This window comes from Dryobates pubescens, chromosome 4 (assembly GCF_014839835.1).
Source record: "Dryobates pubescens isolate bDryPub1 chromosome 4, bDryPub1.pri, whole genome shotgun sequence".
Classification (NCBI taxonomy): domain Eukaryota; kingdom Metazoa; phylum Chordata; class Aves; order Piciformes; family Picidae; genus Dryobates; species Dryobates pubescens.
In genome coordinates, this window is record NC_071615.1 from 41,918,398 (window position 1) to 41,945,234 (window position 26,837).

A 26,837-nucleotide genomic window follows, 5' to 3' on the forward strand; every position below is an offset into this window, starting at 1 on the left:
TTGATATTTACAAGCATGAAGCCATACAGCAACAGAAGAGAGAACAGAAGACAAAACACTTACCTATTCCATTACATTTTGGAATTAAGGTTGATTAGGAGTATGAAGTCACAGCAAATAATGCTGCATTAACCAGATCAAAAAGCATGCCCACAATCTCATTTGAAGTGATTTTGAAACAAAGAAATGGATGTTTTTAAATGCAGTTTTGTTAATTCATGCAGGAGATTAGAAACTTACAGGTTAGAAGATACCACACAGAACACAAGAAGTGTAAATCTTATTCTGAGCAAGTGCTCTGACACATGATTTTTGCAAAGCTTGTTAATTATAAAGGTGTGTGATCAATGCCCCAGGACACCCAATATGGCACCTGCAGGTTTAGCAACCCAAGAATGCTTTAGGACTGAAAGGTCACCTTCTGCATCACAGCTTTGGTGGTATGTGCTGGAAACTCAAGCATAACATGACATCTCCAGTATCCCGTGGAAGGTGGAATTTGGGATATCTGAGCTTCACAGCAAGATACTTTTCAAATCCATTTGGATGGATTCTTCATACCATTGATCACTGGACTTTGTATACCAAGCAATTATGGTTAATAAGCTCAAAGGTTTGTTGAGTCTCACAGTGTTTTCTCTCCAAATTAAATCAATCTACTTGCATTGTCACCCTTGTCTGTGGCACAGACGCAGCTGTGTGCAACACATGCATTTGAGTTATTACACATGCAAATTAACTGCATACTTTAATTCTCCAAACATGCAGCAGTGACCCTTTCAATCAACAGTGGTACCTTAGAGTGCAGCTACAAGTGCTCTGCTAAAACTGCACTCTGCCAGATGAGTTTATTCCATCCTCCATCATTTTTCTTACAGATTTTTGCCTCCTGATTTCTGGCATGCCTTTGCTGTCAGTTCTAGGATCTGCAGCTGTTTCCTGTACTGCCTGTAAATGCTGTACATCATTCTCTGCTAGTGCTCTGCTCTTTTCCCCATTCCCGGTCCTCTCTCCAGCCACACTTGTGACACTAATCTCAGGTATGATAAAGTTGCCCATGTCAGTAGCATCATTACCATTCTCTGGTTGTTCTAGAATTAAAGATGGATAAGGGGAAAAAAAACAAACAAAAAAAACATGTCTGAAACAAAACATGAAACAAAAGCCAATAGATACAGATGACTAAAAGCATTACAAATTAATGCAGATGTTCACATATTAACCTCTTGTTAATTAGCAGCATTAGCAACTATGGAATTTTACTTTATTTCTAAATTACAGGCTTCTATCTTCAATTATTGACCTGCACCCACAGATTGGGATGCCTTGTGTGTGATCTCTCAACAGGGAAATTTCTGAGTATCATGAAATAAACATTTGGAGCTTATCAGAAATCAAAAGACTCTCTGTAACTTGATGACTGCCTTCTCCATACATATGGCTATATTCACCATGCTAAAGCGAAGCTCATTTTCACAATGAAATGGCAGTTGAACTTCATCATGTAAGATCACAACTTCTACACATGCAATGTCATGATGCTCCACAGTGCTCAGCCTGAAAACTAAGTGAAACAATTAAGCCAACTCAAGCACACTTTGACTTCTATTTGCCATTTTCATCTCAAAAAAACCAACTATTTCCAAGCAGAAAGATATTTACAAGTAGGAAATTCTCCCATTACTAAAATCAATTTCTTCAGATAAAGCCTGTTGAGGTTTACTGCAGTTTTTGCCACCTACTGTTACATAAATGTTGATCTCCTCAGGCTTTTTAAGCTTCTTACATGAGCTTACAACTAAATTAGTTTGCAGTAAACTTATCTGCGTCACACAAGTCACTAAATTGTCAAGTTACTAAGTAGAGAAAATAGGGATTAAGCTGGGGGGAGGGAAAGCACCACAACCTCCTGCAGCACTAGGGAAAAAGGGAAAAAAAAACATAAGGCAAAACCCAATCCAGCTAGGTTCTAAGATTACTACTTTTCATTTGGGTAAGTTATCAACAGCCAAAGATTCCTGCAGATGTAGCCAGAAATCCCCAAGCAAACAGAAAACTCTACTGCTACTTCAGAGTGTGAGAATAATGATAGTGTGCAAGCACAAGAGATTTAGTAATGAAATTTAGTGCTTGGAATGCAACAGTTCCTACAAGGTCCTGGTAAAACTAATCCCAACTCAAAAGATTCCCATCTACATTAGAGAAAGACAAGTTTGAGAGGGATGAACTCCTGAAAGGAAAATTAGTGAAAATAAAAATGGTACTTGGAACTTCACAGAAATTCCAAGCATATGCAAGTAACAAATACAATCCTGGCAACATCTCAGCTCCACATTCTCAGCTTCTGAAGGCCTTTTCAAAAGTATTCAGAATTGCTTTATCAGCACTAGCTCTACAACCACAAAACTGCATTTAGATGACCTGAAGAAGCAAAAACAAACCAAGAGAAGCCATCAGTTACAGACAGTCACAGCACATGGTGCATGAAGATGTACACCATGGAAACACAAGCAAAGAGCAGCAAGGACTGCACTATTGGCTATACAGTTCTGTATTCTACCTGTTATATAGGTAAACTATATGCAAACACTATGGCTACAATCTTGAGCATCACAGAATCAGAGAAACATGCAGGTTGGAAAAGACCCTCAGGATCACCAAGTCCAATTTCACCACTAAACCATATCCCCAAGCACCACATCCAAACGTTTGAACATCCAGGCTTGGGGACTCAACCACCCCCCCGGGCAGCACATTCAATGCCTGACCACTCTTTCCCTGAAAAAATTTTTCCCCAGTGTCCAGTCTAAACCTACCCCACTGCAGCTTGAGGCCATTCCCTCTTGTTCTATCACTAATTGTGAGAAAAGACCAGCACCAGCCTCTCCACAACATCCTTTCAGGTAGTTGTAGAGAGTGATGAGGTCTACCCTCAGCCACCTCTTTTTTCCAACTGAACAGCCCCAGCTCCTTCAGTTGCTCCTCATAAGATTTATTGTCCAGGCCCTTCCCCAGCTTTGTTGCCTCATCTGCACTGGCTCCAGCACGTCCACATCTCTCTCTTGCATTGAGGTGCCCAAAACTGGACACAATACTCAAGGTGTGGCCTCACCAGAGCTGAGTACAAGGGGACAATCACCTCCCTACTCCTGCTGCACACAGCATTTCTAACCCAAGCCAGGATGCCATTGGCTTTCTTGGCCACACTGCTTGTTCACATTCAGCTGCTTGTCAATTAGAACTCCCAGACAGCTTTCCAGCCACACCTCCCCAAGACCAAAAATGCACAACTTGGAATAAAGCTCAACTGAATCCATGTGTTTTTTACCCATAACTCAACTCTTTCAGACCCGAAATTATGTACCACCCAGACCACACTGCCAGTTTGCTACTGCACATGACAGAAGTTGGCAGTACAGATGTTTAACTGACAGTATGAAGTCGAAAACCAGGAATTTATGCTGAGGTGACTTTTCACAGCAGCAGCTCTAAAGTTTTTTAGCTGTAGAAGATCCTCTCCTTCCCCTGTCCCAGCACTGAGGGCTCTTGTGCAGGTAGAGTGTACTTCCAGGTCATGTGGGCTACAGCCCTGGGCTGTTCAGAGATAGAAGGTTATTCTGGCAGAGGTGGACACCATTGTCTTCAAGAGCTTTTAAGAACACCTGAAACAAACCTTCAGCTTTGTAGTAAAGATAATACTGCTTCAAGACTGTCAGCTTTCAGGATCTACCCTTTGAAAAAGGTATTAATACTCAGAGCATAGGTCAAAGCAGCAAAGGAGAAAACAAGGGACACTGCTAAATAGTGTAGAGGCAAAACTGAGTAATAATATCAGTTTCAAAGTTAATACAAATATGCCCATTGCAGATGAAGGAAAATACATTTGAAGTCACATTTCTGACTGCTTTGAGTAGTGCCACCAACCTTGATAAATATACTTCCATAATTACTAGCAGCTAAGAATTAATTCAAGGTACATTTCAATCATCTCCTGCCTTGTAATTATGGCTGCCCACATCATTTACCTCAGATTGCACAGGCAAACTGCCCCTTGGAATTGTAATTCCATTTTAACCACAAGCTCCAGCTGCATTTCCTGCACAACAATGTTAGCATTTCAAACCTTCTGTACTACACTAAAGTCAGTTTCTGCAATGGGGAAAAGAAATATACTCTGTCATGCTTCTCTAGTTGACATCTTTGTTACTGTGATACTTGCCAACATCTGCCTAGCTCTTACTCAATCTACTCCGTTTCTCTTCCATGCACCACCTCTACAGGCAGGAGTTTTTCCCCAGTAACCCTTTTGAAGGGCAGACTTTAGATTAGTGAGGAAAGCATTGTTAGGGTTTAATTTTTTCCCTAACTTCTACAGATAACCATTCCTTTAGGTGTTTATGTCCCTTACACACACTATGGGTTTTTGGGGTTTTCCTCTACTTGTGAGTGGAAATGGAGATGCCACTTCAGGCTTGTTTTTATAACATGAACACTACACACACAAAATTAATGCTAGATAGAGGAGCTAATGCTTCTCTTTTTTAAGCTACGTGATTTATAGGCAGTCCAATTCAATAGCACTAAATAATGTGCTTATAAGTGGTACCTAGTATCAACTGACTCTATAAATACTATCCATTTATGCCTAGATGGGTGCATTTTGCAAATAACCTTCACCTTTAGTGTCTATAAAGTACCTTACAGGTCCAAATACACAACTGTAATCTGATTTTTAAAACTCTAAGTAACAGCTCTAATGGACAAGTCAGAGGGTTGAGTATCACAAGAAGATTAAATGTTAGACTGACCTTTTTTGAAAGCTTAAACTAGAGTCCTAGCAAAGCCCAGCAAGATCTAATATCTGAAAAACTTTTACAGTAAACAGATTTTTTTGTTTTAACACATAAAGCCCAGACATCTTAGCTGGAAATGTAACTGTCAGTAATTACTTTGACACAAATAGCTAGTGATTGAAAACTGCTGCACTTGCATCCCCAAGTCCAGCAATGACATGTGACTGGACCTCACTCAGGTTAAAGACACCAATAATTTGCTCCTCACCTTTATCTGACAATTGTAATCAGTTTTCTACCAATGGAAAAGCAGCTTGGTTATTTTACCTTTTTTTCTGCCCCTCGTGCCCCTCTAGCAGCTTACTGTTAGTACTGCTACCACCAATGTGTACTGTGACAGCTCAGAAAGGTCTATTTTTATTTTAAAACCATCTTCTACTAGCATATTGATAAATAATTTTCTCCATACTCACCTGAATTACCTCTTGGTCCTTTGTGACAAGTAAAGTGGCAATGTTTTTCTAACCGAACTGTCCACATACTACAAAAGCTCAAACAGTACACATCATACAGACATCTTCACAACACTGCTTCACAATCTTTATTGAACCTATTGAAAGAGCATCCTCATCTACAGTCACTGGCTTAGCCTGTCATCAGGACTGTAAGTCCAGCAGAGCAAGTCATTGCCAGTTTTCCTTGCTGGTCCAGTGGCTCTTTCCTGATCTGAAGGCAATAGAAGAAATGGAATAAAATGTTTCTCCTTTTGCACTGGATTCAGCACCATTTTTATTACCTCTCAGCCCAGATCTGTGTTCTGCTTTATGGAAGTCTTTATATATTAATTTGTCCAAATGTGCTGGGTTTGGCTGAGATAGAGTTAATTTTCTTTATAGGGGCTATGCTCTGGATTTGTACTGAAAACAGTGTCGATAGCACAGGGGGGCTTAATTATTTTGCTTACAGAGAGCCAAGACCTTTTCTGCTTCTCACACTGCCCCTCTAGCCAGTAGGCAGAGATACACAAGCTGGGAAGGGACACAGCCAGGACAGCTGGCCCCAACTAACCACAAGGATATTCCATACCATTTGATATCTTGCTTAGCACATAAAGCTGTGGGAAGGAGGAGGAAAGGAGGACATTCAGAGTCATGGTGTTAGTCTTCCCAAATAACTCTTACACACAATGAAGCCCCAAGCCTGCCTGCCCCATGGGGAGTAGTGAATTAATTCCTGGCATGGGCAGCTTTTGCCTTACCTATGAAACTGTTTTATCTCAACCCAGAGGTTTTCTTGTACTTTTACTTATCCAATCCTCTCCCCTATCCCACCATTAGGAAGTGAGTGACTGTGTGGTTCTTACTTACCAGCTGGGGTTAAGCCACAAACCAAAGCACAGTCATTTCTCTACCCTTAAATCCAAATTTTATTTAGGAAATTAAAGACAGATAAGGGTTTGTGATAAAGTTGTTAAGAGCTTGCTTTGCTTCAGGTACTATAAACTACTTTTCAGAAGAAAACAGGAACATCATTCTCTTTAAGGAATCAGTAACTTTGCACAGCTCCCTTGTAACAAAAGAGGGTTTGTGTGGTGTTTTCTTGGTTGTTTTTTGTTAAACTCTTTCAACAGGCTGAGAGAATTGGTGGTGTTCAGCCTGAGGAAGAGGAAGCTCCTCGGAGACCTTACTACAGCCTTCCAGTACCTAATGGGAGCATATCAGACAGCTGAAGGAGGACTTTTTACACAGGAGTGCAGTGAAAGTCCAAGGGGTGAAAGTTTTAAGCTGAGTGTAGATTTAGACTAGACGCAACGAAGAAGTTCCTCACTGTCAAGCTGGTGAGGCACTGGGACAGGCTGCCTAGAGAAGCTATGGCTGTCCTCTCCCTGGAAGTGTTCAAGGCCACAACCTGGTTTAGTGGAAGGAGTCCCTGCCCACAGGAGGGGGATTGTAACTAGATTATCTTTAAAGTCTCTTCTAAACCATTCCATGACTATGATTATGGAAATCAAAAAGATACCTCATCTGAACTGCACTGAGACTCCCTTCACTGGTCAAGAAAATGAACTCCAGACTGTTGTTTGCTTACTGGCAGTGAAGATGTGCGATACCAAGACCCTCAATATCAATTTTGACATGTGCATAAGTTGAGAATTCACTGCTAAATGCGTGTTTCTTACCATGCCTTTTCCATCTGTGCCCTCGGATAGACATGCTAGTCACAGCATTTCTTGATATTCTGGATGAAGTGGGTGTAATTTCAACCTGAATGCACCTTGTACCTTCTTTGCTAGATTTCATGGCACCCTGAGGCAGTGAAGCTTTTATTGCATTAGCAACCTACAACAGAAAAAGTGTAGTTAGGTTCTAAGCACGAAGATCAAAATTTCAGAAGAATCCTGCCAGGGGATTTTTGTTACTCCAAGGAGAACACTATGTACAATTTCAGTGGAAGGTCAAAAAGCACCCTAGCTTTCTGCAGAGGTTATAAAGAATGCTGGTTGCAATCACCTCCCAGAACTAACACTTGCCATTTTTTTTAAAACTAAGTTTCTTGCTTAGAGTTGTGGCTATTACTTCAGAGTGCTTCTGCACTACCACCTAAACTTTCAAGACTTAGAATCACAGAATAGTCTGGGTTGGAAGGGACCTCCAAAGGCCGTGTAGTCCAACCCCCTCTGCAGTATGCAGGGACATCTTCAACTAGATCAGGCTGCCCAGAGCCCTGTGGAGCCTCACCCTGAACATCTCCAGAGATGGGGTCCCAACCATCTCTCTGGGCAACCTGTTCCAGGGTTCCACTACTCTCATGGTAAAGAACTTGTTCCTAACATTCAAACTAAATCTGCTCTTCTTTAGTTTGAAACCATTGCCCCTTGTCCTATCACCACAGGCCTTCTTAAACAGTCTCTCTCCATCCTTCTTGTAGGCCCTCTTCAGGTACCAGAAGATCATTATTAGGTGTCCCCAGAGCCTTCTCCAGGCTGGACAACCTCAGCTCCCTCAGCTTGTCCTTATAACAGAGGTGCTCCAACCCCCTGATCATTTTCATGGCCCTCCTCTGGACTTGCTCCATCAGGTCCATGCCCTTCTTGTATTGAGAGCTCCAGACCTGGATGCAGTACTCCAGGTGAGGTCTCAGCAGAGCAAAGTGGCAGAATCACCTCTCTGGGCCTGCTGGCCATGCTTCTTTCAGTGCAGCCCAGGATGCCATTGGCCTTCTGGGCTGCAAGCTCACACTGCCTGGTCATGCCCAGCTTCTCATCCATCAGCACCCCCAAGTCCTTTTCCACAGGGCTGCTTTCTATCACCTCATCCCCCAGTCTGTATCAATAGCAAGAATTGTTCTGGCCCAGGTGCAGAACCCTGCACTTGCTCTTGTTGTACCTCATGAGTTTCACCTGGGCCCACCTCTCCAGGTCCCTCTGGATGCCATCCTGTCCCTTAGGTCTCTCCACAGCACCACTCAGCTTGGTGTCACCTGCAAACTTGCTGATGGTGCACTCAACCCACTGTCTACAGCATTGATAAAGATATTAAACAGCACAGGTCCCAGTATGGATCCCTGAGGGACACCACTGGTCACTGCTCTCCATCTTTCTACTGAAAGTAGTTTATTCCCTAGGGAAGATAACAAACTACCTAAGTATACTGAAAATACCTGTACCTTTCTGCACATACTTACACATCCAGCTATTCACATGTGCAGAGCCACATAAGACCTCATGGGCTTTAGGTTCCTGGTGTGACGCTGCATCATGTGTGTTCACAGGAAGGATTTCCTAGACTAAAAATTCTACTTTAAAAATGTTGAAATGCAGTACCTACCAGCAGAGGTTCTGGATATAGCTCCAGCTGTGCTCTATACAAAATGTCATCCATAGCTTTACGAGCCAGATCCCATTCTCCATTATAACTACAAAGGTAAATATATAAATAAGTTATCTATAACAACAAATTAACCTTCTTGGGCACAGACTTAAGTGTTCCTTGAGATCTCAGTTTAGAGGAGCTAAACTACCTGTCTTCATTACTGGCAAGGCTGCTGTTTAGAGAATTTGTTCTGAAGTAGGACACAGCTTTCATTGGCCACCCTGAGGAGTTCAGAAGTGATATAACTGGTTATTGATTAGCTAGCCATGAAATAGTCTGACATTTTAGCAGGGCTGCTTTAATATTACTCCACCTTTTGAGTACCCCTGTGCTACTGGTCTCTATTCATTACACTTAAAGCTTCACACATCAACGTGAGTATCAAAGGGTAGATGACACCAGCATTTCAGAGTCAAAAATAAGACCTTTATTCCTTAACTAGACTTAATTTTGATATCAAAACTAAGCATGCAAAAATACAGACAGCAGACAACTGAAAAGGGGCTGGGCTCTTTTTCCAAAAGGGTTTTTTCACATCAGCAGTCATACCTAGCAAGTGCTGCTCTAGCCCTCTTTCCCCAGCAAGAGGTAGTTTGGTTGTTTGGAAAGCTATGTCTTCTTCCTGATGGCCTTATTGCCAAACATGCTATTTGTCTGTTAGAAGATAAAATGCTTTAAAGACAGCATCCCTAAATGAGTGTAGACATTAAGCTGACATTTTTTGGTTTGGATGCACATTAAAAACAACAACAACAACAACAATCAGAACTTACAAGGCATAATAAATCCCTGTTAGCATTTGTACCATGAATTCAGATGACACTGGAATCCTGCTGTTAACTCCCTTGTACTTTCTCACTTGTTGGCGGGGATATCCACAGACACAAATCCTAAAGAAATGATGCATTTGGCATTAGCAAGTAATGCAGAACCACCTTTCACAAAGCTGGGTGGTTAGCATGCAGCTTAACCACAACAGCCCCCACAGCAGGGTATCCATCAACACTCCTGTGCTGAAGCAAAGACTATCTCCTTGTGGAAGCAGGTTGTGCCCTCTACCGGCAGTTCAAATCCTTCAAGACAGAGACGTCCCAGACACTCCTGGTATATTTATGCTACAGTTGCAACATGAAAGAAAACTGCCAGTAAAAGCCTTTCTGAAGCCACACACTTGCTGCAGAACAGACAACAACAACAAAAAATAATCAAATAACAAAACAAGTTCATGATATTGAAGGAAATAAAGCAGCTTGACAACTATTAAGAGTGCTGGAGAACCTCTCATATGAAGACAGACAGAGAGTTGAAAGAATGGATGTGTCTTTAGTTTCAACATCCACTATAGTTTCAAGAAGGTTTCGACTTGCACAAGATCCAAATATATTTGCAAATGCAAAATTTACCAAGATTTTTAGAAGACACTTCCAATTTCATTTAGTTAACACACCTAACCAACTACTTTGATTAAAAAATCAAGTACCCTGGATCTCACTTCTCCACTCAACAGCACTGCATATATGCCAAATCATTGCTTCCCTGTTTTGAGATCTCTGTCCAAAGTTACAGAAGAAATACTTTAAAAGCAAAGAATTCAGCTATAAATGCTTTGATTTCAAGAGGAGATTGGACGTGGCACTTGGTGCCATGGTCTAGTCATGAGGTTTGTGGTGACAGTTGGACTCGATGATCCTCGAGCTCTCTTCCAACCTTGGCAATACTGTGATTTCACTTAAACACCTCCCACCCAACACACCTTATGGGAACATGAAGGGTTTTTTTGGTTGTGTGGGTTTTTTTTTTTAGTTCAAACTGATTGCATTTCAAGTTGAAAATGCCATTGATTGTCCTCAACCTACAGAAATTACCTTGAACAAATCTGACACAAGGACTGAAGAGAAACCGCAGGCATGTAGGTTAAGGCAGCGTTGTAACAGAGCAGAAGGAAAGTCAGCACTTCAAACCTGGGGTTTAAAAAAAACATTAGAATTGCATTACCAGTTTTATTTTTGAGGAAAACAAACAAACAAACAAAAAGGAGCAACAAGTTTATGCAGAAATTTGCAAGAGTTATTTGAACAGACCTGGTGTTCTGGTTCAAGAAAACTGACAAGTGAGCAGTTTTGTTCTGTAATCTTTTCCTCTTCATGTAGTAATGAGCACTGCCAGTCTTTCTGCATCTACACTCACTCATCTTTAAAAACTACCAAAGCACCACAAAATGCAGTGTGCACCTACCTGCCTTCAGCATATACAGTAAAAATTACCAAAAGTTAAGATCCATTAGTGATTCTCAAGCAGAATCCTATCAGAGCATTTCACCTGTTCTGTGCTGTCAGCATCTCCCTCTGAGGATGTGGTCCACTGTACACGACTCTGGACAAACCATGCTGCGATAAAGCTCCTTCAGTGAGAGCCATGGAGCCAATGCTGGAAGGCTAAAGGAAAAACAAGCATTCAAAAGAAGTCCACCTGAAGTCTTGCTACCACCAATGCAAGTGAAAACAGACAATGATCAGCATACTTGTACATAAATTTTCAATGTGCTGAAGGTTCTCTGACAACCAGCTGTCTCAGATTTGAGAATTTATTTTACTCTACGTAAGACATATGGCTTTAGAATAGAGAAGGAAAAAACAAACACCCAAATCCATAGTTAGTGCATGGATTAACAAAGTTATGACTACTCAGCTTTGAAGAGGCTGCTAAGACCAGACAGGGGTTGGAAGGGAAATGGAAAGATCATCCAGTCCAACCCCCCTGCAAGAGCAGGATGACCTACAGCAGGTCACATAGGAATGCATCCAGGCAGGTTTTGAATGTCTCCAGTGAAGGAGACTGCACAACCTCTCTGGAGAGCCTGCTCCCAGGCTCTGTCAAAGTTCTTCCTTCCATTCACATAGAACCACCTATGCTTCAGCTAGCACCCATTACCCCTTGTCCTATCATTGGACATCAACAAGAGCCTGGCTTCATCATCCTGACACTCACCCTACATATATTTATAAACATTAATGAGTTCACGTCTCAATCTCCTCCTCTCCAAGCTAGAAACCCAGCTCCTTCAGCCTTTCCTCATAAGGCAGATGTTCCACTCCTTTAATCATCTTTGTGGCTCTTTCAAGCAGTTATGTTCCTACATCACCATGCAGCACTTCAAAACTTCTTTTCACTTTTACTCCTAACAAAGAGCAAAGGGCCCCCAAAGCATGCTGCCTTTCTTGATCAGTAACAACTTCGTAGCACTTACTTCATGATAGACTGAAGGTTTGGACAAAGATGGAATTGTGAAACTCAGCACTTTACTGTGTCCCTCTTCGTCAACTATTTCCTGAAGAAGACAGAAGACACTGACAGTTACACTGTACTATGAAACCCACAGAGTCAATTTAAATGCTGGGTGGAGATAAATAGATAAAAAGACAGCTAAGAAATTATCATGGCAGTTATGGATTCTGTAACCCATCAAACTTAAAAATGATCTCTGAATTTGTTCTCCATCACGGCGCATTGCTTTGTTTCTGAAAACAGGACTCAAGGTGTGGCCTAACCAGTGCTGAGTACAGGGGCAGAATGACCTCCCTACTCCTGCTGGCCACACTATTCCTGATACAGGCCCGGATGATGCAAAGCTTTAGACAAGCTACCTTCCTCCTGTGGTGGTCCACAGCAGTATGCTGGCAGACTTCAGCGTCTCCCAACAGAATGGAAGTTTCATCACCATACCAAGAATCAAGTAACAACAAAAAAATACCAATAAGGACTTTTGTGGGTTCTTCAGACATTCTTATGTTAACACTTTCCAGGAACCACAAAAACAGCAGAGAAAATATTCACCAGAATAAAAGACTAGAAGTTCATTTTGCAGATTTCTGACAAGGACACTAATTGGAAGACTCAAAATTGAGCTACTCAATCACTTCACTTCCACTCTGAAACAAAATTGTTAATTGTTTCCCAGTAACATACTCTATAGCATCCCCCAAAAAGCACACTAATATTTTTAGGCCTGAGCAATTAAGATTTGTGAATACAAACCAAGTTGTAAACTCCTAGGAGAAGAGCCTCTATGCATCCACTGCTCTGCAAATCTCTGCTGGCTGAGACAGCAAGGTAGCACCACATCAACTCCGGCAGAAACTGCAGGGTAAATCGTAGCAATTGCTTCTCCCCACTGCGATAGAACTCAAAAAGCTGATGGCAAACTGGCTCCAGGAGCTGAAATGTAAGTGACAATTGTGAAGGAATTAAATACTACAGGAAATGGCAACTTTTGTGTGGAGAAAACTGAAACAAATGTTGTATTTTAGCTGTTAGGGAGTAGCTGATGAAGTAACTGCCTATACAACTACTTACTGTCATCATACCTCATCACCATGCTCTCAACATCTCTAATACACAGGAACAGTATCTGCACAAAAGGTCTTAGTAGTATCATAGTATCAGTCAGGGTTGGAAGGGACCACAAGGACCATCTAGTTCCAACCCCCCTGCCATGGGCAGGGACACCCCACACTAGATCAGGCTGGCCAGAGCCTCATCCAGCTTGCTCTTAAACACCTCCAGGGACGGTGCCCCAACCACCTCCCTGGACAACCCATTCCAGGGCTTTGCCACTCTCATGGTGAAGAACTTCCTCCTCTTGCTATTCTAGAGCTCCAAGAGTGTGCAGACAATTTGATAGAAGCTTTTACTCACCGTGTAAAGAGAGCTGCATAAGATTCAAATTCAAAGTATTACAATAATTCAGTATACAGCAGAATTAGTTCACTTTTCTACTCATTAAAATCTTCCACAAACACACTGACGTTTCCGAGTTTGAGACAGAAATGGGAAGCCTAAAGAGTAATTATGCAATCAAATTCATTTAGCTAATGTAACTGAAAGTATTACACTGAGCTGCAAGTAATGTATTAAGCTACAAGTTTTAAAAAGGCTTCAAAATAATTAAGCAACCAGCTTGCCCTGTGTGTCAGGATTTAATGGGCACTCTTGTGCTACCATCAAGTTTGCTACAGGACAAAACAGTGTTAAACCATCATGCAAGTAAGCTGTATTTTTATTTTGCCACCTTGATAGGAAATATCCTAACCCAAATGAAAAACAGAGTCAAAACCAGTAGGCACTTTCAACACCAGCTGAACTGGACACTGAACTCTCAAGCAGAAACTCCAAAGCAGTTGCTAAAATGTGCTTTCTGTCACCCAATACAGAACTTCACAGTTTGGAACTGTAAAAGATCTTTTGGAGGGGAGGGCAGGGGGAAGTGGCATAGGAAAGGGAAAAAGAGGATTTTTCATTAAATGTTCTAAATACTTTATTTCTAAGTAAGAGTAGAGGAGTGCTTTATCATGCAAGAAACTGCTCTCCTTTAACAAAATAATCTAGAAAGATGATGCATTTATCAAACTTCACAAAACTAAATCTGAGGTTCCAGCTATTTAGTATTCATCTTCTCAGCTCCAGCTAGTATATAAAAACAAAACGTTACATAAAGTGTGCCATTCTTCAACTGCAAATCCCTGAAAAACAGGATCCTAAGGTAACATAACTAAAGGACTATTTTTGCTACTTGGTTTCTAACCTTACAACTTACCAGTTCACAGGAGACTCACAGAAAGAGACTCCAAATTCATTTCAAAACCAGAAATGTTCAGACTAGTAACAGACCTTCACTGGAGAGAAGTCTCCTGGGGGACCTTATAGCTAGCTGCCTTCCAGTACCTAATCCTACAGGAAGGCTGGAGAGGGACTCTTCATAAGAATGTCTAGCAATAGGACAAGAGGGAATGGTTTCAAGCTGAGAGACAGAGTAGGTTCAGACTGAACCTTAGGAAGAAGTTCTTCAGTACAAGGGTGGTGAGTCTCTGGAACAGGCTGCCCAGGGAGGTTGTGGATGCTTCCCCTGTGGGGGTGTTCAAGGCCAGTTGGATGAGGCCTTGAGCAGCCGAGTCTAGTTGAGAGGCAACCCTGCCCAAGGCAGGAAGGTTGGAGTAGCTGATCCCTGAGGTCACTTCCAACCTAAGCTATTCTATGATAATTCTATGTATTCCTGAACAAAACCTCCAAAGCTTCAACATGAAAATGATGACATTCAAGCCAGCCATGCATTTCAGAGTATTTTACAGAGTGCACTGAGACAAAATGCCATCATCATTAGAACTGCCACTGCACTTGAGTTCAGACAGCAAAGTATGACTTACACAACACCTCTCTGAAAATCCTTGAACCTGGAGTATCGACCTGTGCTGTACTGGTAGCAATATGCAGATCACATTTTATTTTAATTGCAACACTCAGTTCTCCTGCTGCCTGTCTAGATCACACCTTCTGTTTTGAATGATTGCTCCATAGAAAAAAATGGTGAGAAATCCATTCTTCTCTATGTTCCTTCCTTTATATTGCAGCACAGGAGGCAATATCACCAGAACATCGTACTAGGGAAAAAAACAGAACCACAAACCTGCTTGTCTTTCTAAGCTGCTTCTATCAACTACAAAGAGTTGAGTCAACGTTTCTTACCACCCAAAGTTACTTCCGAGTGCAAAGGATCTTAGAATGATCTTAGCAGGTTTTGGTTCTTTATAAAAAGAGAACAGATTGGGGCAATCTGATCAGGAACTTTTAGCTTCTGGCAGATCTCTCTTCTCCTTGGAAATACCATCTCTGGAAAATCTACATCAAAGGCTAAAGAATCATGCCAAGCCAAACCAGTCAACAAGTTTTGAGAGCAAAAAATCAAAGACACTTCTAGAAAAGTTTGCCAGCACAAGTGCTTTCCAGCTTCAAATTACAATTTGGATGCTCCCTTTCATGAAGCAGCAGTGCACAGTGATGTGCTTGAACTTTAAAAGGCACACAAACAGCTACAACAGGTATCCAGGATCACGTTGTTATCTCCCCTGAGACAGCTTTCCATCAGCACATTGGGATGCATAATCAGTACAAAACCGGATTTTCTTCCTCAAAATGCCACCACATGCTGCAACCTAATATCAAAGCACACTAATGATTGTGGCTGGTTTACACCAGAACAGCTCCAAAAGACATTGCAATGGAAAAAAGTAAAAAAATGTTGGAACAGAAGACTGTCCAATTTCATCTCTCTTCCTTTTAAGCTTCATCCAAATGTATTAAGAGACTCCAAACACTTTCCTAATGCGAATGCCTGCACGGCTGCTATCTAAAAGGACAGCTACAGTTGTTTTGGTAGAAAGCAAAAAACCTTGAACTTCTGAAGAAACAAACCTCAGAAATGTTTTAATTTTTGATTTTTACTGTTGGGACTCCGGAGTTAATTAAAAGTTCTTCCAATCTTTACATCTAGAGAAGAGTCTCCTCGTGTTGAGTACCAGTGGCCTACTCTTATCAGTGGCCCAGGAACCTCAAAAGTAACTTGAGAGTCTTTCTTTGCTACAGCAAAGTAGTAGTACTTCATTGATCACACAAATCAATTATAAATAGTTTTGGAAAAGCAAACAAATAAAACCAAAATAAAACATGAAAACCAAGTGTGAACCAGCAGGAAAATGCAGTCACAGGTACAAATACATGGCTACTTTTCAAATACAGGAATACATCCATCCCCCAAAACAAGACTAATCACAATTTCAAGGTACAGATAATTATTAGAAGTACATAAATTCAAAAGGGATACAGATGGACTTGTTTGTCTGCTTTTAATCTCAGCAGTATTTGTAGTGTTCATGCATTAATCCTTCCCCTTTGCATTACACAAATGAGACAAAGGACAGACTGCAAAGCAAGTTGTCATTGCACAACACAACTAAATAGATCTCAAAATAACCCAACCCAACCAAACAAAAACAACAAGCTGAAAGAATTGCTTGTGGAAAGCTCCAAGTAGCCCTCCCTTCCATAAGGTGAAAGATACTCAGAAAATAGCCCGAATAAAGATGTCAAAGCTGTTCTCCCAAGGCAGCACAACACTCCATGTCACCACTGGCTCTCTCTTTTGACTCAAAAAAATCTCCTTAACAAGAAAATCTTTGATCCCTTGCCATTGAATCATTCCAAACCTTTTTTGAGCACAATTTGCAGGGCATTGACCAGCCTCTGCTAGGATCCCCAAGAAACCTAGTGAAGCCGTTAAGAAGTAAGAAATTAAAGAACACACAACAGTATCATTTTGGTTATCAGCAGGGAGACTCATCAGATTAATTTACATGTTGACACAAATTCTGAAGCCCAGACAGGCTTGACTCAGTAGTTGGGAATGACTCAGAATGCCTTTCTGAGCAGCAAAGTAAAATTACACTTCTCTTTTGCTGGACAATCTGGGAGTTTCTTTACCAGTATTCTCACTAAAAATGTATATATATATATATATATATATTTAAAGCACTTTGACCTCTGACCATTACTGCCATCATCTCCAATTTTGGACAGGTTCTTTTCAGGAAAGGAATGGAGGACTTACAGCTATTTTGAAATAATGCACAGAGGTTTGCTGGATGGTAGCACATGAGACAAAACAGTTAACAAGACACAACTAAAACTAGCTTGGCACATTCTGAATTCACTGGGACACTTGAAAACAAGTGCAGTCATGGGGTATGGAGCCGTTCTTCAAACAGGTAGAGAGCAAACCTGTCCAATTCCCTCCAAATGTTTTGTTTCCCCCCTCTCCATCATTTCAGCAAAGGTACATTATCCCATATTAATGTATACATTGAAAACAGTAACACAAGACCTAAAACCTAAGCAGCAACTTAAAAGAACTGCAAACCTATCTAACATTGTTCTTTTGGGTTGTAACAGACATGCTTCTGATAGCTATAGCTTCACATTCAAGTCATACTGAAGTACAGAAAGAATTCTGTCAAACATCTTTTCCATTCCTTAACAAATTGCTGAATTCTATACCCAAATCCTGAAGCCCACAGGCGTGATCTACACGTTCATGAATTACTGCCATGGGAACGTTTCATCAACAACAAACATTTTGACTGAGGCTCTTAGTGCGGTTCTGTTATTCAGACATAGTTAAGTAGCACACAAGGTCTTGCTGTATTCTGTTCCTGTTGTCATTTTGTGGGAGAGATCAAAAATACTCACTTCACTGTGTGGGTCCTGAATTACTTTGTAAAGAGATGAAATCAAAGCATTCTTGTCTTTCAAGCTTGTGGCATAGCTGGATATGGAGGATTCTGGCAGCGTCTGAAATGAAAATATTGTAACAACAACAACAAAAAAAACCCACTAGTTTTTAATCACTGAAATACAACTGCTTCAAGAATAACACTCAATTACAAGTTGCTATTTATCAGAGTTTACTATAAACTAAAGTTTGTTTCACCAAAATATCCTTCCTGTAGAAATCACTTGTGTTCTCAGGACAACCAAATTGCTAGAAGACACAATGTATTTTATCATTTTGCAGACAGTTTCATATAAAAGATAATGAGGATGGGGAAAAGATAAAAAACCCAAGAGTTGCATGCTTCAGTAAGTTTTCTAAAGATTCGATGTACACAGCTAGTGAACATCATTACAGGATAAAGTATCGCTCTGAAAGAACACAAATTCCAGTTTATCCGAGCAGCACTTCTCTAACACTACAAAGACTTTCTGCCAGTACTAAAGACAGTAAAAATCCTCTCTTTTTAACAGCTCTTTACAAGCCATACATTTAAATTTACTGTTCCCAGCTCTTACAGTACTTATCTGCAGTCCTTCAAAGGAGACCACACTCCGTTATACAGATGGGAAAATACATTCCTAGTACATCTAAGCAGACTAGCAGCAGTCTTAAGTCTAGTCTGTTCTCAAATCAACCAGACCATTCATCTGTTACACACATTTTCACTGCTCTGTATCAGGAAGTATGTAACCCCAAAGAGGACGGGGCAGGGGGAAGCAGCTATGTGCATATATGATATTATCTCAGCAAAACCCAAGGTTGTTACTCTTCTTCACCTTAAGCAACAATCAAAGCACTCTTGGGTGCTGCTGGAGCACCGATTCAGACACTACTAGGTAGATATCTGAGATTATATTACCTTGAACTCCGATAACCACTCCTCCACAATCCCAGTATCCACAGCTAACATCTTCCAACATCTGTTCTAAAACCTTCAGCCTGAAAGTGTAAGCAAACACAGTTTGTGAATGATGGAAAGGTTAAGTCCCTGTGAATATTTTTTTAAATCTTACTATGTTTTCACTTGTTCACATTCCACATGCTGGCATTAGTTTGAATTTTTAGTCTACTTCATTTACAGAAGCTGCTGGGAGTATAAGCATGGGAGTCTTCACATTCAGCAGCTTAGTAAATTCCAAATATGAACTGTGTGGGCAGCTCAATAATCAAAAATTTGCAGAAATGGCATTTTGAAAACAGAAAATATTACATTCTTCATTTCAATTTATTTTTCAGCTTACAGAACTTGAGAGAAAACTGTACAGATTTACTGAAGAGATATGACTCTCTCAGTTTTTCCTAGTCAACTGCTATTCCTAACTTGGAAAAGGTCAATAAAGACTAATGGAAAACCTTTCAATCCTCCCCTACCATGGCAACTGCAGACAAGAAGCCTGCTGCCTCAGCATGCAGCCTAAGATGGACCCTCCATGCAACAGCCTGCACAATCTTTAAGTAAGACTTGAACACAGAAGATGCTGAGTGGCTTTGGAAGATTGTTTTTCTTGCCCTTTGAGAAAAGAAAAACAACTGTCCTTTGGAGTGGCTGATTTTGAACAAAAGAGCAACATACCATCAAGATACTAAACTATTACATGAGCATGCTGTGGGAGAGACCCTAGGCCCAGGTAAACCATTCAACAGTACATGTTAGCTATCCAAATTGTGACCATGGATTTCAAACAGAATTAAATGCTCATCTGAAGACAAAATACAACAGTTACTTGGCAAAATGCTCAGTCATGTGAGACATCCCATCACGTTTTGCTTTGTCAGTTTAAAATCAGTTATGAAGTACTGACACCCAGTATCAGCTTGTTGATGCATGACAAGGAAAAGAGGGGAAAGGAAGAATTGCCTTGTATAACACAAATATTTTGTTCTGTAATCCAGACTGCAATGGAACATATCCAGAGAATCTTAAGAAGCCTAATGGGAGAAGAGCCAGATAGGATAATAGTGAGAGCTCACTATAACCCTCCAAAGCAAGGGGAAGTATAAATACTCAAGTACAGCTTTACTTAAAGAGAAAGTGACCAAAAGCTTTCAATACATGGGGTGTGGTTGTGAGGAGAAATGCACAGCAAAAGGACATGCCCATCCACGACAATACACATTTGAGTGTCACAAGTAAGATGCCTAACTTTGTAATTATTTCCCCTGGAGATAAAGATTATCTGTTACACTGATGTCTCCTTAGATTGGAAAAAGCCTCCATTCCACACACCAGGGGGGTGTGAGCTATCAAAACAAGCAGACAACCTGCTGTTCTGCTGAGGACTGTCACATTCTGTGCTAGTTAAATAGCAGGTAAGTTGGACTGCAGTGGTGTACTCTAGGAGCTGGTACATCCAAGACAGTCTTAAGGGAAGGATTAAAAAAAAAAAAATCAGCTAGCAATGTTTTCTGCAGCCCATAGAAAGCAACTCTAAAAAAGAATTTTCAACACAAAGTAGGCCAAAGTAAGGCCTAATTTATAGCATCTGTTAAGCTTTTACAGAAAAAAAATAAGCCCTAAAGGATTAAAAAAAACCCATGCTTTAATTACAGCTCTCTTTGAGTGGATTCAACTGCAAGATATAGGCCACTGTAAGCATTAGATGCCCCAGCCACTACAGAACTACAGCAACAAAGTGGATAAAGTGAATACATGCTACTTCAGAAAGAGCTGCAAAATTATGTTGAGAATGTACTCTATAAATATCAAAACTGTAGTGAAAATTCAAGGAATACAGCAAGCACTGAACTTTTTTACCTGGAGTTTGAGAATATCTTTAAAACCAAATTGCCTTTGTCCTCACAAATCAAACAGTACTTTGACTAAAACTGACAAGACACTTTTGAATGTCCCTATGCTCCTCACTCCAAGAGGTTATGAGCCCGAGTCAATTGGATTTCCTCGTGGAAGACAGTTTCAGGAAAGAAGGAGGCATCTCAAATATTCAAAAAAGTATTGATGGGGATCTCAGTAAGAGTCAGGTTTCACCAGTTACTGCATCCAGTGTTGGGCTCCCCAGTTCAAGAGAGAGAGACCTGCTGAAGAGAATCCAACAGAGCGCCACAAGGATGATTAGGGGACTTGAGCATCTCCCCTGTGAAGAGAGACTGAGATCCCTGGGGCTATTTAGTCTTGAGAAGAGAACACTGAGAGGGGAATCTCATCAATGTCTATAAATATCTGAGGCATGTGTGTCAAGTGGAGGCGGCCAGGCTCTTTTTGGTGGTGTGCAACAATAAGACAAGGAACAACAGGTACAAGCTTGAACACAGAAGATTTCACCTCAGCATGACAAGAAACTTCTTTACAGTGAGAGTGATAGGGCACTGGAACAGGCTGCCCAGAGAGGTTGTGGAATTTCCTTCTCTGGAGACTTTCAAAACCCACCTGGATGCATTCCTATGTGGAGTACCCTAACTGACCCTGCTTTGGCAGCAGGGTTGGACTCAATGATCTCTTGAGGTCCCTTCCAACCTCTAATGTACTGAGATACATCTCTGTTGAACTTTTATTAGACACATATATTCTTAGCCTATATCATAAATGAAGTAAAGCAACTTTAGGTGACACTTTCACTGCTGGTCCTATCATATTACTTCACATTTGCCACATGATAAAATTACACATAGCTACTGCAGCCCAGTTCACACATGGCAAATTAATCTGTGTGCTCATGCCTTGCGAGTTAAAAGCACTCTGGAGTGTTTTCAACAAGGCCCTCAGCTTAGATTAGCAGCAAGAAACATGACATATTCTAAAGAATAATTACCAACTGAGCTTTCCTTGTAGAACATCTGTTTAAAGTAGGCATGTGTTATGGTTTATGCACAAAGCCATACAACCCATCCTATCTCTGACACTGGAACCCTAGGACATATGCAACTTGAGCTCTACTATCAACAAGAAGAGAGCAAGTTTAACTTAACATTCCAGTCAAAGCCTGCAATCCATTTTGACATAACTTGAGGTAAGACTGGATCTGTTCCCAAGAAATAAGCAGCCTGAGAGCTGTAAATTGATCCTGCTCTGTTCTAATACTGTGATGTAACTCTCCTTACATGGGAGATACCAATTTTTGCTTTGTTTCAAGATGAGTAGTACAACGGGAAGAAGACACCAAGCAAGTTTATCTGACACCACTGAGTCCTGTTTGGAAGAGACTTCTACAAAGACCACTCCTTTGTCCATTTCTGCACAAATGGATCAGGAACTTACCAAACTTAACATTTTTAATAGAGGTGGAAGAAAAAAGTTGCTATGAGCTAGTGCTGAAGGTGCCAAGATGAATTAAAACGTATTCTCTGGCAAAATTACCAATGGATTCATCTGCTTAAATGGTTTCAGCTTTTCACACCTGTCACTCAAGCATTCAATACAATAATAACAAATCATAGTTCTGAATGGAATCACAGACAACATGTGCACAGGTTGTTCTTTAAAAGGAAATTCTGGTAACATGGGGCTTTTCAATCCTTTAAAGCTACCCAGCTTCTGTAGAATTTATCCAGAGTACACGTGTGTAAATTAAATGTGGATTACGCACAAGGAGGCTGGGATTGGATGGAGAATGAATTCCAGTTCTGCAGAACTGACCTTCTGGAACCACAGTATTAGGAATTTGCCAGTGGAAGTCATAGAGTTGGAAAAAACAAAACCAAGAGCCAAAAACTGCTCAAGTCCCATCCTCTGGGAATTGCTGGAATAGAAGGGAAAGCACATACAGCATCCTTACCCAATCTGAAAAGTATCTGCTTAGAAGTTGTACTATTTGCTAAGATTTTTTTCTTTAAGCCTCAGGGGAAAATGGAGCAGAACCTTCAGCCAAATCTGTCAACTCATCCCAGAAGAGGAACAAAGTAAACTTAAGAGCATTCTGTTAGGAGGTACCACACCCATAAGAGACTGAGTCCTTGGTACACATTAATCTCATATGCTAAACTGGCTTGTATAGAGAAGCAGAGACTTAAGTGTATGAAAACAAGATTTGGGTTCTCTTGCCCTTTGAAGTGGTATAAATAGGATTTAAAAAAATTAAACCAGCTGTACATCATATTTCAAGATTACTTAAAGCCTATAGTTTACACTTAAAATTCACATTGTCAAACCCCTTCTCTCCCAGCCTGTTTCAGAGACAAATCCTTGGTAAACTGAAGGCAGTTGTATTCTTGAATAAATTGCCAATGTACTCTCCTGATGTTCATGCATAACATTCTAGTGACATAGTGAATATGTAGATGCAGTAAGCGCTAGCAAATCATTCAAAGTCTCTTGAGACAAGAAACCAATGCTGCTGTGGACTCTAAAAACCACTCTGACAAAGAACAGGTCTGACTTCTTGCTGGTTTCTTAGTGCAAGTTTGGGAAACATCCCCTCACTGTGCTCAGGCTGAAACAGTCACATGCTCTTTTCAGATACATAACACAGCGCTGCTCAAAAGACTCAGTACCAAATATTCTTTGGTAATTGCTATCTTCAGTGTAAAATCAGACATGTCAACAAGATGGTTACGGAGCACCAAGCATCACTGACTCAGGCTCAAGCAAATTCCTGAAATTACAAGAGATGGCTGTTCAGTGCCTTCCAACCAAAACCCAAAACAAACAAAAATTCAGTGCTTCTAACAGGCACTACTTGAAACCATAGGTGACAGGCTCAAAACAAACAGAAGGACTTCCTAAAAGCAACGCAAAGGAAGCATGGGCCGAGTCTCAAGGACATGAACTTTACACAAATGGACAGGGCAACATTCATGGAAGAATCCACCCACAGCTGTTAAATATAAAAGTACTCCTTCCAGTTCAGAAAGCTGAAGTCAGAAGTTGCTCCCTGAGAACACTCTTCCACCTGCCCCTATCAGTTCCTTTTAGAGGCCTCTGTTAACAGCCACCGTTAGACAAGGTTTCAGAAATGGGCTGCCCAGGGAGGTGGTGGAGTCGCCATCCCTGGAGGTGTTCAAGGGGAGATTGGACGTGGCACTTGGTGCCATGATCTAGTTGTGAGGTCTGTTGGGACAGGTTGGACTTGATGATCCTTGGGGTCTCTTCCAACCTTAGTTATACTGTGAAACTCTGATTCAGTGTGGTCATTACTGCTGTTTTCTCCACAAAGGTAACTGGTTTGAACATCTTTGCTCCCAGTGGTTTCTGAAGGTTACTGAGCTCTAGGAACTGAAACTGCAGCAAATTTGAATTGGGTATTTCAGTTCTGCTGCTTCCCCCACCCACCCCTCCCATCAGTGCTAGAAGCAACCATCTCATTTTCAGCTTACACTTTAGAGCCTTGAAGGGTCAGGGTGCAATAGACTTTTCCATTACAGAGATATAAGTAAGTTCTCCTGACCTTATGCACTCACGAACAGTTTACACTTGGAATATGACAGAGTGATACATAATGACCAATGAAAAAAATTCCTCCTGAAGACCACAAATAAGGAAAACAAAGTAGTTATTTTAAAGAAAGCCAGCAGACATTAACTGGGCCACAGAGAAACTCTAAATGACTGTCATAAACAGTTATTTCTTGTGCAAAGCATCCAGCACTACAGAACACTGGTGCTTTGCAGCCCAGAAACCTACACACAAATACTTGGCATATCTAACTGTAACTCAGCCTTCTAGAATGTTTCAATTCGGTAAGTTGGAAAAAGCCCAACAGGCACACACCCCCTCCACCTACAGTTGAGATAATAATGCCATTTACACTGCTGGCAAACAGTCATGTGGGCACACATGACCCAAAAGACCGATGAGAAGAGATTTCTAAAAAGTCTTAAGCAGGAGGTGGGATCCTTCTAACCTTTTGAAGGTTTTCATTTTGACCTTTGACTCCTGGGGATAACATTTGCTCAATTTAAGATTAGCAAACAACTACGGGCCACCTTTTGTATGCAACTAACCTGCCCTTTATCAGCAAGGAAATACCTCTTTCAAGACAGCTAAATGACTCATGCCAGCTAAACAACTCACCAAGAGATAGCAGATTACACAGTGATATATTCACCTGAATTTACACAAGTCGTAGTAAGCCAGATTTCTATTGTTAAAGCAGTACAAAAGCAGCCCTAGCAATACAGTGCCAAAGTGGATTAAGATGAATTAAGTTCTACAGTTCAATTACAATTTCTTTTTTCATCCTACCTTTCTATTTCTTCCTTGCTGCCTTCTGCACAAATGCACGTGGTAAGTACAACTGCCACAAAGATAACCACAGTCAGTCAAAACTGGCTATCTCTTAAGTGAACTTAGAACTGTAGAACAGTAGGGGTCGGAAAGGACCGCCAGAGATCAAGCCCAATCCCCTGCGAAGCAGGATCACCCAGGGCAAGCCATAGGGGAACATTCCCAGACAGGTCTTGAAAGTCTCTGGAGAAAGGACACTCCACAACCTCTCTGGGCAGCCCACTGCAGTGCACTGTCACCCTCACAGTAAAGAACTTTCTCCTCATGTTGAGGTGGAACTAGGAAGTTTGTTACTCCAGTTACATCCCATTCTTCAGCTTGCAGAAGCCCTACTCTCTTTCAAGCTTTATCATTTGCATTGTATCCTCAAGGATTAGCTTTCCTATCATCTGCAATACACCAACACTAGCATTCATCACAGAAATAAGCACTTACAAGAAACATTCTCTACAGAGCCCCAAAATAAGCTTAACGTTCTCATGCACCCTACTTTCCCTAAGCCTAACCTATGCTACATCCCTATGAAGTCAGGAAGTTTCCCTGACACCCAAAGACAAATTCAAAACAGTGAAATAGAACAAACTACCTAGACAAAACACACTGCAGCTCTCATTTCAGTGCTGCATAAATGTCTTGAATCAATGGTCTTTTCAAGAGCACAGAGCATTATTTTGGCAGTAATGCTGTGACATCTAGTTCCTGGCCTCCACAAACTTCAGTGCTTACACAGTATATACCTTTAACAGGAGTTACTCAATAAGCATTTATACGATTTCAGGTACCTACAAATATGAACTATCCTTTCACTTGCAGCTGAGGAAGTTCAACAGGCTGTATTTGAAGTGAGAACAAACCATGCTTTTGGCATAAATCCTGCAGAGGTCAATGCTCTGGACTTCCCAGAAGCAGCCTTTGAAAAACTTAGTACACCACAAGAACAACCATTATATGGTGCTTACCCAGGGTAGAACTACAATAGTGTAGTAATAACCTCATAAATTATCAAGTATGACTGCAACGGGGTTAACTGTACTTTTACTCCAGAGCATTTATTTTAAAGGAGTGCTATGATACATCCCATCACCCTAACTCTACCAATGTATCATCATCTCCAGTACACCATTCTACCATCTCCCCAAAGACAAGAGGAAAGCAGGAACTTTGCTGTTAGACATACACCCCAGAATTCATAGCAGAGAGCTTTATGACAGTCCCCTGATATGTTTTATTAGCTCATTTTGACTGTAGAATAAAACAAACAGAACAAAGCAAACAAAAACCAAAGGTGCATTTTTCAGAGGATGGGCACACCAATACTGGAAACAACCTTAGCATTTAGTCTGCTTTGAATGGTTGATGATTGCTCCCTGTTAAGTTAGGGAATTAAAATGATCCATCACAATTCAATTAACTGCTATTCAAGTTTTTGTCGGTTCCTGTTTACTGCACAAGCAGAGACCTCCTTTCAGGTGTTCCTTCTTCCCTTGGCATCCAGTGTATCTACATTCTACTGCTGCTACTGAATTCAAACAAGACTTTTATTGTACCACACTGAAAAGTAGTTGTAAATGGTTAAGTGACTTAGTCTTTCCCCCTGCTTCACTGGATTGCTGCAACTCTGTCAACACGGATGAACTATGTCCATTTCTTTCCCAGAATTAGGAGACACTATTCCTCTGTCACTGGTATTTTAAACAAAAGATTTTCATTACTTTGTTAAGGCATGAATGAACACACTCATTATGTATTCAAAGGAACTGCACAGTTTAGAGATCTCTGATTATGTTAAGTTTCAGGTGGAAAAAAATTTATCAGTTTTACCTGTAGAGCCACAG

At 40.9% G+C, this 26,837-nt stretch overlaps 1 protein-coding gene across 5 annotated transcripts in view; it reads right to left on the reverse strand.

Moving 5' to 3' along the window:
• The window catches only part of HYCC1 (hyccin PI4KA lipid kinase complex subunit 1), a 37,799-nt gene that overhangs the window by 2,443 nt on the left and 8,519 nt on the right, over positions 1-26,837 (reverse strand). For 3 of the 5 annotated variants that reach the window (XM_054161176.1, XM_054161178.1, XM_054161177.1), the window contains exons 2-10: positions 18,685-18,764; positions 17,741-17,842; positions 12,701-12,880; positions 11,913-11,993; positions 10,985-11,100; positions 10,531-10,626; positions 9,439-9,555; positions 8,621-8,708; positions 6,973-7,132 (exon numbers count right to left, since the gene is read on the reverse strand). In XM_054161176.1, coding sequence (XP_054017151.1) covers positions 6,973-7,132; positions 8,621-8,708; positions 9,439-9,555; positions 10,531-10,626; positions 10,985-11,100; positions 11,913-11,993; positions 12,701-12,880; positions 17,741-17,842; positions 18,685-18,735 — 991 coding nt within the window. In that variant the 5' untranslated portion in view covers positions 18,736-18,764. Of the gene's footprint in view, positions 1-796; positions 1,092-6,972; positions 7,133-8,620; positions 8,709-9,438; positions 9,556-10,530; positions 10,627-10,984; positions 11,101-11,912; positions 11,994-12,700; positions 12,881-17,740; positions 17,843-18,684; positions 18,765-26,837 lie in introns of all 5 variants that reach the window. The other 2 variants (XM_054161180.1, XM_054161179.1) reach the window with 2 other exon arrangements.